We start from the raw sequence: 12,034 nt of genomic DNA on the forward strand, positions 1-12,034 counted from the left end.
AAAACACAAGTATATCCTGGAAATTAAAAAAAAATCCAAGCCAAGCAGCTCACACTTTCACTGATAGTGATAATCAGGTAAGGGGAACTTAATACACAAACATACCATTCCAAAAATGAAAATCATAATTAGACCTTTAGTACATTATACAGTACATTCTTGCATTCTAAGAAAAAGAAAGACAATTTACCATCACAAACAGGGCAACAAGAACCTTCTGGTGTATAAGGATGGGCACAGTTTGGTACATCACATTCTATCTGTTCACATCTTGTTTCACCACTCTACAAATATAGTTTCAGCTATCATGGTTGTTGTTTTAATTCAAACTTGTTTATCAATCTTTACTAACCCAACATAACTTTTTACAGAATTAATTGAGAAATGGATATTAATAACTAATTACTACCACTGTATTAATATTTGAAAATACATAATGGTGTAACTAACCTGACAAACACAGGACTGACAAGGTGAGGGATTCCACTGTTCATCATTAGCATATGGTCCACAATCTATACAAACTGGACAGCATTCATTTGGTGGTATAATTCTGTCTGACAATTTTCTATAGGTTGACAAGGTATAGCTCGACAGGTAACATTTCCTCTCATACAATCACACACAGAACACCTATCTGTTTCTAGTCTAAATCTACTTCCAGTTGGTACAATTTTACCATCAAAATCACATCCTGCTATAAAAAGTAACATTTCAATCTAGTATGCTTACAGTAAACATTATATTGGTACATTATATATTAACTAATAACATTTATACCTGAAACTTACAGAACAAGTAGGTAACTATGAAACTTACAGAACAAGTAGGTAACTATGAAACTTACAGAACAAGTAGGTAACTATGAAACTTAAAGAACAAGTAGGTAACTATGAAACTTACAGAACAAGTAGGTTACTATGAAACTTACAGAACAAGTAGGGAACTATGAAACTTACAGAACAAGTAGGTAACTATGAAACTTAAAGAACAAGTAGGTAACTATGAAACTTACAGAACAAGTAGGTTACTATGAAACTTACAGAACAAGTAGGTAACTATGAAACTTACAGTACAAGTAGGTAACTATGAAACTTACAGAACAAGTAGGTAACTATGAAACTTACAGAACAAGTAGGTAACCAATTTTTTAATACCAGAACATGTCCAAGTAAAATTGCTCCTAAACCAAAGATATTTTTTCTCAACATTTGTGTTTTCTGATAAATGTAAAATTCAGTAGGTAATTGGAATATACAAGTAAAATGACAATATACATACCATCACAAGAAGGACAACATTGATCCTGTAGTCTTATAGGATGTTGACAATATATTGATGGACAAATAATCTCTTCACATAATATCATACCATTCTATAATAAACAACCATTAACCTTATAAATTAAAGGAGCAGTCTGATTTTTATCTCAGGTGAAAAAGTAAGGTGCTCAAATTAATGAAAACTATACACCAAATTCTAGAGATATGTCTCTTTTACCTTATCTGAAAATTTTAACTAAAAATATCATGCTGTTGATTTTTATACGCCCACATGGAAATGTGGACGTATATTGCTGTCGCCCCTGTCCGTCCGTTTACATTTCTTGTAGGCGCGATAGAGGCTACAGTTTTTATTTGATCTTTATGAAACTTGGTATGCATGTATATATTTATGAGATCTCGGTCAAGTTCGAAATTTGCAATAATCGGAAAAACTGTTTCAGAGTTATTGCCCTTGATTTAGTAAAAACATCTCAAATTTGGCTTGTAAGCACGATAAAGACTAAAGTTTTTATCTGATCTTGATGAAACTTGGTATGCATGTATATACTGATGAGATCTCAGTCAAGTTCGAAATTGGTAATTATCGGATGAACTGTTTCAGAGTTATTGCCCTTGACTTAGTAAAAACACATCAAATTTGCCTTGTAGGCATGATAGAGACTACAGTTTTTTCCGATCTTCATGAAACTTGGTATGCACGTATGTATTGATGAGATCTCAGTCAAGTTCAAAATTGGTAATAATCGGATGAACTATTTCAGAGTTATTGCCCTTGACTTTGTAAAAATGTGTCAAATTTGGCTTGTAGGAACGATAGAGACTACAGTGTTTTCTGATCTTGATGGAACTTGGTATGCATGTATATATATTGATGAGATCTCAGTCCAGTTCGTAATTGGTAACAATCGGATGATTGGTTTCAGAGTTATTGCCCTTGACTTAGTAAAAGGTATCAAATTTGGATAGTAGGCACGATAGAGATTACAGGTTTTATTCAACCTAGATGAAACTAGGTATGCATGTATATATTGATGTAATCTCAATTGAGTATGTAATTGGTTACAATGAGATGAAGGGTTTCGGAGTTATTGACTTAGTTAAAACTTGTAAAATTCGGCTTGCAGGCACGATAGACTACAGTTTTTATCCAATCTTGATGAAACTAGATATGCATTATGAGATCTTGCTCAAGTTAGAAATTGGTAATAATCGGATGAACAGTTTCCGAGTTATTGCCCTTGTGAGTAAAGCGATGAGACATTGTTCATGTTTGAATTTGATGATAACTTGATGAACTGTTTCAGGTTTTTGCCTTGACTTACAGATGACTTTAAGATTATTTGAAAATTCATTAAGCCACTAAAGGTTTTGTTATCATTTCTGATAGCTGGTAGTGAGCGTATGTTACCTTGCCTGGCAAGCTATCTTTTAGAATGCCAAACTATTTCAGAGATTTATGTAAATGTTTTGGTAGGTGGTGGAAACCAATTTACAGATTCAAGCAAAATAAATGCCAAATTGTAGAGAAAATTGTCACCAACTTATTCTGAAGGTTTCAACTAAACATGTCAAGCCCTTTAAAACAAGTTCAGGCTGTTGAAATAGATACTTCACAAGGTTTTGTCTAAATCTGTCCAGAAGTGTGTTCAGAGTGATTACAACCAATTGTGGATGGACAGACTTTCCAACGGACATGGGTGACACCAATATACTCTCCTCATCTAAAAAGGTCAGCCTATAATCTAGAAATCTTTGCGTAGTAGCATTCATTATCAATGACACAATTTTCTAAAAATTTTCTAAGCAGAGAACATAAAAATGATAGTTTTACCTCACATCCACAATTATCACACACAGAGTTCTTCCATTCTTCTCCATCATATTTCTCTACACCTTCATATGTTGTACAACCTATAACATAGTCATATACAGTATACATTATATAACATTAAATAGGCCTGTTCATCAATCATGTTTATAGTATATCATTGAATAACAAATCACAAGGAAAAAACTGCCCAGAAACTGCCAAGCTTTACAATCATTTAGGAAAACTTATTTTTTCAGTTGAAATGCCAACTGTGCAGATATGAGCAGGTATCATGCCTCCCACTTAACACACATAAAAAATGCATTTTCATTTTTTGAGGATATGCCTACCAGTTAATTAAGATAAAAAGCTCTATAGTTTAAGTACATGACTACTTGACAATTGTCATATGAAACACAAAATAAAAAATATAGCAATTACCTGTACAATTCAGTAACTGTCCAGTGATACCATCATACCATTCATGATAACAACTATCACAATTACTGGTTCTACATACAGCTGTTGGATGTCCTGATAACAGAAAAATATTAACATTTATCACAATTACTGGTTCTAAATACAGCTGTAGGATGTTATGATAAAAGAAAAATATTAACAACTATCACAATTTCTAGTCCTAAATACAGCTGTAGGATGTCATGATAACAGACAAATATTAACAACTATCACAATTTCTGGTTCTAAATATAGCTGTAGGATGTCATAACAGACAAATATTAACACCTATCACAATTTCTGGTCCTAAATACAGCTGTAGGATGTTATGATAACAGACAAATATTAACAACTATCACAATTTCTGGTTCTACATAAAGATGTAGGATGTCATAACAGAAAATATTAACAACTATCACAAATGCTGGTTCTACATACAGCTGTTGGATGTCCTGATAACAGGAAACTATTAACAACTATCACATTTACTGGTTCTACATGCAGCTGCAGGATGTCCTGATAACAGAAATATATTAACTACTATCACAATTTCTGGTTCTACATTAAGACTCATTTACAGAAGGATGTACTAACCTGGACATGTTCTTGATTTACATAAATCTTCTTCACATAACACTGGTACTTGTCCTATTTCACAATTACTAAATACTTGACTGACTAAACATAATCTGTAACAACAATAATCAAAAATATATCCCAGTCATAAACTTTTGCACGAAACAGAAAAAGAAAAGTACACCATCTCAATTAGAATCAAACTGTAGACGAGCAACAAGTAAACATTATACTTAAGACACATACCATTTGAATTTACTTTTTCATTAAGCATATCTCAAAATAAAACACCAAAAAACAGTATATTACCTGTCATCAGGGGGTGTTGGTGACCACACCTTATCATCTTGTGTATTAGGATCTCCATTTCTTGTGAAATCTATTGTTTCAATTATAGCTCTTTGATTATTGCGTTTCAACCAGTTACTGTTCAATTGCCATTCTTCTAATTCTGATACAGTTGGACATGGTCTGTTTGTGTTGATTAAAGTTTCATCATCTAGATTCTTCAACTTGTCTTCTACATACTGTTTAACTAACATATACATTGGTCCAAGATAATAATAATTACATTTCATCTTATCTAACCCATTAATATCAAAACCATACGCATCATAGCCATCACGATCAAAACCTTGTTTATTGTAACCATATTTATTGAATCCAAACGAGTCATACACATCTACATGTGAAGTGACAATATTCATATTAGTTGATCCATTTTGATAATATCCAGTACTAGATAATCCATCTTCATCAAATCCATATCTATCAAATCCAGATCTATCATAACCTTGATAATTATATCCATCTAGATTGTATGAATCCACATAAAAACCATCCCTATCAAATCCACTACTATCATATCCATCACGACCATAGCCTTGTCTGTTATAGCCTGTATTATCATAGATATTTCTTGTATCAAACTGACCATTTATACTTATTCCTGTCATATCATAACCATCCTTATCATACCCTGAACTATCATAACCATGCCTATCAAAACCATTCTCATCATACCCGTAATGTCGAATCTCAGTAATATTACATTGACTTCCTTTAGTAATATCAATATATTCTACACACATTTGTAATTTTGATTCCATAACCTCATCAGGTGTTGATTTAAATGGTACCATAGGAATAAATAATGCCTGTCTGGGGTACTGTAATAAACCATCTGTATATTTCAACTGCCAGTCATTCCATAGTTTATCAATATAGGCCATTAGGGAGAAATATAAAGGATCATAAGGTGCATAGTCACTAGCCATATGACCACCAACAAATCCTTGATATAACTTAGCAAATATCTCCATTCTTATTCTAAAGTGTTCATATATAGGTTCATTCAGGGCTAGTTGTACATGAACAGCATCAGGTAAATGAACACTGGTGTTAAACTGACGTCGTAAACATGGAGACCAATATGGGGGATAAAAATGTTTAAATGGATGATGTCTTACACAGCCAGTTGTTCCCATTCCATTACCACCAAACATATTGGCAGACCAAATGATAGATTTACTAGGATTTCCTACATCTACTGTCCAATCATAATATGGTATAGAGATACTGCAATCTTTATCTTGTAGACGGCGTTCAACCAGACGCAGAAAATATCGATTCCATGGTAAAAATAAGTTGGTACCAACAGCTTGTGGTTTATGATTGGCATACATCGATGCAAATTCAAACCATTTATTCACAAGAGTGCTTTCAGTGTTGAGCTGTAATGATTCAATAGCTTCCTGGTAGATCTTTAACTCATTATCTGACATATCTCTTACATCTACTCTGTACACCGGCATCTCACACTGACACGACACAGTACCAGTGATAGTACATCGACACATCTGACATCCGATTTTAAACTGATCACCTATTTTATATGATCTATCATCATAAGTACAACCACACATACTGCTACAGTTAGTTTGGTCACATGATTGACCTATACTGTATTTGACTATCTCCGTCTGCCCATCTCTTTCTAAACTTTGACATTTATCCATAGTCATTGGTTGACAGGAATATTTATAAGCAGCTGTTGCTTTGTAAGCATTTAATCCTAATCTGTTTATACCAAGGCAGGAAAATCCAGCTCTAAAAGATGAAAAACATTACCTCTCATGAAAAAAATAATATCTAGAAATGCTTTCCAAACATCAATATGAAACAAATTCCCATTTTCTGCTTTATTCATTTATACACTTACAGATTAGAAATTTCAGAATAGTTGGATGTAAAACTAACTTTGGTCAGAAGAAGTGTTTTATAATACCTGTTAAAACCATCCATATCAAATCCCATCTGATTATAGTCTATAATACCATCAAATTCTCCAAGAGTACTATAACCTGTAGCATTGAAACCTTCTCGGTTAAAACCTTGTCTGTTATAACCAAACCTATTATAACCTTCTAAATCATAACCTTCTCTGTCATAGCCTGAAAAAACAAAATCATTGGTCAATTGGTATCATGGAAAACAAATCAATTATCAGTCTGTTGAAACTAAATAAACCATTCTTGATGTTTAATTCTTGCAGAATTTAAAGCTAGACAAACAATGTCAGATAGACATGATAAGAATTCTATTTTTGTATATAACAAGTTTATAATAAAGATAATGTACCTTGCCAATCTAAACCACCCTGTCCAAATCTCTCTTCACCAAATTCAGTAGCAGTTTGAATAGTGACTCTATCACCAGCAATGTTAGTACCAGTTACACTGTAACCATACCTACAAACATACAAATATCATTGAATTATTGTTGTTAGGATATCTTCTTTATTAGTTTGTCATCTACATTTCATGGTTTAATATCTTCATGGTTATTTTATTGTGCATTATTTCTTGGAACCCATATTTCCTCATTTCAATTAACATGACATTAGCAAACTGAAAAAGTCTATATCCATCCTTATTATGATTGAAGGGACAGATGCGGCATTTTGATTTTAGTGTTGAATATATGTAATTAGTCTTCAGAAGTACTTTTCTACATATCACAGTGTGGCTTAAAATGACAAATCGTCATTTTAACATTCAAACACAGATAATTCTGTACACACATGAATTTGAAGGTTCAATTTTTGACGGCGAGCTGTGAGCACTATTACTGATTAGTCCCTTTAAGTAATTTTCTTTTAAAAAATTAATACATGTCAACTTACTTATCAAAGCCTTGTAAACTGTAACCAATGACTTTCTTTTTAAACATAGGTTCTCTATAACAACATGCACCAATAACACATCTATTCTGACAGGCTTCAACTGATAGGAAATTATTTGAGTTTCCTTGACAACCAGAATAGATAAATTCTTCACAAGTTTGTTGTTTATAATTATATCTCCATCTTGTTTCTCTGTTATTACATGAACCTAATATTGAAACATATTGACCCTATTAAAAATGGTTTGTAATCCCTCCTAATTTCTTACAAATTTTGAAAATATGACTTTTATACAAGCTCAATTGGAGACTAGTGACTATGGCACTTCCACAGAGCTGCTGCATTTTTAATCCAAACCTCATGAAAAGACCACTCATTAAGTCTGTCTGCTGTATATAGTTAGCATGCAATACATATTATATTTTCTCTCTGTTCCAGATCAAGATTTTAATGACAAGTCCTCTGAAATTAAAAACAGTCATAAATTTAATAGTTTTATTCACCTGTATCCAGTGGTAAGCTACAGATATCAACAGCCAGATATTGACATAGATGACCATCATAACCTGGTGGACAGATACATGTCACTAAAGATGGATCTTTAGACCATACAGAGGGTACACAGGTACCACCATGTTCACATGGATTAGGATCACAATAATCTGAAAGATAAACCAATCATATTGTTCAATACTGATGAGATCATATACAGGTACAACCATGGTGACAAGATAAAAATTAATCTGAAAAATAAATCAAATACAACTTAATGAACTTTAATTCAATAATAATGATGTTGTAGCACAATGTTCACAATAATCTGACAAATAATCATGTTGATTCTCTCGATTGTACACATGCTATAAAAATATATATAAAATAACCTCCCAAACAACTTATGTTTCATCAAGACATTGTACATATACCAACATAAGCAAATACAGATTGTCTGAGGTACCCTACCTACCTCTTACTGAATTACAATCTATCTCCATATCTCTAAAATACCAAGTTGCTTTACAGTCACCACAATAACTAAAATGACAAACAGCTTCAGGATATGAAGAACAAGTATCTGTTAGGCAAGGATTCACTTCACAGCTTGAACTAGGATCAGCTTGACAAGCACATGGTGAGAGTATAGACTCTGTTTCAATACAGAATTTACTGGATGATAATGTCTGCAGAGGCTTTACTTTTGTGGGTACCATATCTACAATATATAATAATGGAATTGAGATTGTGTCTTTAGTCTAAAAATGACACGCAAATTCATTTCAAATTCTTTTATTTTCAGCTTGAAATAAAATTACATGGCAACATGGGCAAGTTATAGAAATCACGTCTAATAATAGTAAATGGAGACTTACTAGTAACATCTTTAATGGTAGCTGTCCAGAATTGTTGATACCAAGTATTTGGTACAGGATCTAATGCTGGACAAGTTCTATGTAAACTCATTAAAAAACCCTTTCCTTGATTTCCTAATGCCTTCATTATCTGGTAGGAGTGTATGACACTAAATGGTCCATGAAACAAGAAGTTACAACCATCCCTGTCATATCCTTGTATATTAAACCCATAACGATCTGTTCCTATAGCTGATAGACCTACATTAATAACAATATATACACATTATGAAGGATCCATAACAAAAGAAATCTCCATTCCATTCATAAATAAACACAAGAAATCATTGTTTATATCACATTACATTTTCTTTTTGCGAATTTTCCATGCTGTTATCAAACCTATATGATTTTGGCGCCTACATGATGTTCACTTACCATGTATATCTAAACAATTAGAATCATAACCAGTTTGGCTAAATCTATCTGAGTTATCAATATTACCATTCCTATCTCTACCATTAATATCAAAACCATAAATATCATAACCTTCTCTATCTCTACCATATCTATTATAACCTAACCTATCATAACCTTCTATATCATAACCATCAATATTATAACCTAAAATTTTACCACATTATATAAAAACAGGAAAAGTTAATACAATATAATAAGATAATTAAAGAAAACACCACTTAACATCAATATTCTATACGAAATTTGATTGATAAAACTTTATGTTGAAAAATTCCCTACTCAAAATAGCATTTCAAATTTGTTACAATCTCTTATTTTCAAATCTAAGGGAAAAAAGGCCAAACTAAAGAAACAATAAAGCTTTGAAAAATTCTACATACCATCTTGTTTAAATCCATATCTATTAAACCTCTGAATATCAATATCAGTTACATCATAACCAAACTGATTTAATCTATTCTGATTATCTATAACTTCAGGACTCTGATCACCACGCTGTACTCCTGGTCTTTCAGTTGGTCTGCTCACAGTTTCATTACAGATATGACCTTTAGATGGTGGTGTATAAGTGACACATAGTGCATCAGAATCCAATACTTCAGACGGTAAAACATTGAATGGTATTAATGGAATACTTCCAAATACAGCAGGAAATTTAAACTTATTATCTTGACGTTGTTGCCAGGTCCAATATAACATGTCAATGTAAGCATGAATGGAATAAAATACTGGATCATAAGGAGCAGATGTGGTTGCCATGTCACCACCTACATAGTTATGAATATAGGCAGCATATGTCTCGAGACATAAACTCATTTCACTGTAATCATCTGAAGCTAGAGCTAATGCCAGTTCTATAGCTGAAGGTAATTTAACACTGGTATTAAAATTTCTCATAATACAGGGCTTCCAGGGAGTAGGTCCACCAAAAGGATGATCTATTACACAACCATTCTGTTCTCCATTACCACCAAAATAATCCGTCTGCCAGACCATAGCTTGACTAAAAGCACCAACATCCGTAGAGAAATCTATATATGGTAGTACAACATCACAATCTATTTCTTGTAATCTCTGTTCCATGCGTCTTAGAAACAAGCGATTCCAAGGTAAATAAAACTGTCCACCATTAGAATGCATGCTGTGTTTCATGTATAAGTCACGGAAATCATCCCAAATACTTATATCACCAAAATTCTTCAACTGTAAAACTGCATTCTGAAATCTTGCAAATTCTTCCCTACTCATATCTCTCATTTCTTTTCTTACTGTCATCCTCTCACATCTACAATATCAAATCATATTTGAACAAATTTTCCAATAAATTTGATCTTAATGTAATTTTTGGGAATGCACAAGCTTGTTTCGACTTATTTTGATCTAATTTTGAAATTCTTCTTAATTACTGACACGTGAAATCACATACATGTATTCAAATTGTGAGGTTAGAACTCTAGAATTAGAAAGTTCATGATCAACTGTAAAATCAATGGATCAACGTAGTTGTATGAATCTTGGAACATGCGTGACTAACCTACAAGTAACTGCTCCAGTGTTTAAACATGTACAAGATTGACATCCCAATCTTAAATCATCTCCAGCATTCATTGTATCTAAACATCCTTTATCTTTCAAACATCCAGCCTCTTCACAGGTCATACCAGGTACAAAACTTATTACTTCTGATTCTACTTCATTATCCGTATTCTGACGATGTAATCTTTGACAAGATAGTAGGTCCATAGACTAAAATATTACAATCACAATAACTCTGGTAACTTACAGAACGTGATCAGGCTTTTTTTGATAGAAGTATAATTATAGTATCATTATATGAAAATAATTTGCATTGTCTTTCACAGATTGGAGGTAACATGCATTTAAAAATAGGTAAACACCATTTCAATTTCTGACATTTTATTGCATATTCTTGTTACTTTTGGCTACAAAATGAAAGGAAATTATACTACCTGACAGAATGTTTGGACAGTTTGTAAGTCTTGTAATATATCTGGTACTATAATAGAATACGTTCTATAACAGCAGGCACCTTTCATAGTAATACCATGACATTCTTCTTCTGATCTAAAATTGTTAGCATTTCCACCACAACCTAGAGGATATATCATAAGTAAAATAAGGAACATGAAAACTAATTTGATAAAGTAAATCACTGTCCCATCTATTCATTGTTAAGGGGGTATGCTCAATGCTCAAATAGCTAATCTACATTAATAAATGGAAAGGAATTCCTTATTCTTCGTTAACAATTCAAACATTAAATATTCTACATCACATCTGAGTATGTATTTTTAGACATTTCATAAGTTGATTTTATGAGATGATTAAGAAAAGATTACGTGTTCCAATTTCCACAAAAGATGAGAACTCCAGTCCAGCATGTTCACATTATCTCATGTATATAATTCCATGCAAATACATGTTAATAATGAATAAAAGATCTACCTGTAAAATTAAATGGTAAACAATGTTGATTATGTTTATCATAATAATATCGAGGTACTAATTCATCACAGGTACCACTATCAGGAGGCAAGGCACAAGGGTTCTGTCGATTCTGACAATTACTCCCATCATAGGGTGATTGACATTGACAGGTAAAATCACTGCCTTCTTCACCAGATATATTAACATCAATACATTCTCCATTATTAGAACATGGATTGGTCAAACATGGTGCTGAAAGATATCATTTAATAATTGCTGGTGATAGAATATGGTCAACAATAGGACAATTTAATGGTCCTTTTTGTCTAACTAGCAAATAGATCTCAATACCAATTACCAACAACACTTGAAGCATCAAAGTCTATGTTCAATGTATGGCTGATCAGGCCTTAAAGATATGATATTGATCTGTAACTTACTG

The 12,034-nt window shown here is 32.5% G+C and overlaps 2 protein-coding genes across 2 annotated transcripts; both read right to left on the minus strand.

Annotated features, from left to right (window-relative positions):
- Nucleotides 1-4,691: 4,691 nt before the first annotated feature.
- On the minus strand, nt 4,692-5,153 carry LOTGIDRAFT_73862 (hypothetical protein; the record flags this gene model as incomplete). Its single annotated transcript, XM_009057656.1, has 1 exon — nt 4,692-5,153. A coding segment is annotated over one exon (462 nt), but the record flags the coding sequence as incomplete, so codon positions are not given.
- A 2,158-nt stretch (nt 5,154-7,311) lies between these two features.
- LOTGIDRAFT_119365 (hypothetical protein) lies at nt 7,312-11,737 on the minus strand (the record flags this gene model as incomplete). The annotated part of the gene is made up of 4 exons (XM_009057766.1): nt 7,312-7,523; nt 8,415-8,462; nt 11,195-11,257; nt 11,611-11,737. Coding segments are annotated over 4 exons (450 nt in total), but the record flags the coding sequence as incomplete, so codon positions are not given.
- Between the last annotated feature and the right edge of the window lie 297 nt (nt 11,738-12,034).

The sequence above is a fragment of the Lottia gigantea genome (assembly GCF_000327385.1).
Source record: "Lottia gigantea unplaced genomic scaffold LOTGIsca_31, whole genome shotgun sequence".
Taxonomy (NCBI): Eukaryota; Metazoa; Mollusca; class Gastropoda; family Lottiidae; genus Lottia; species Lottia gigantea.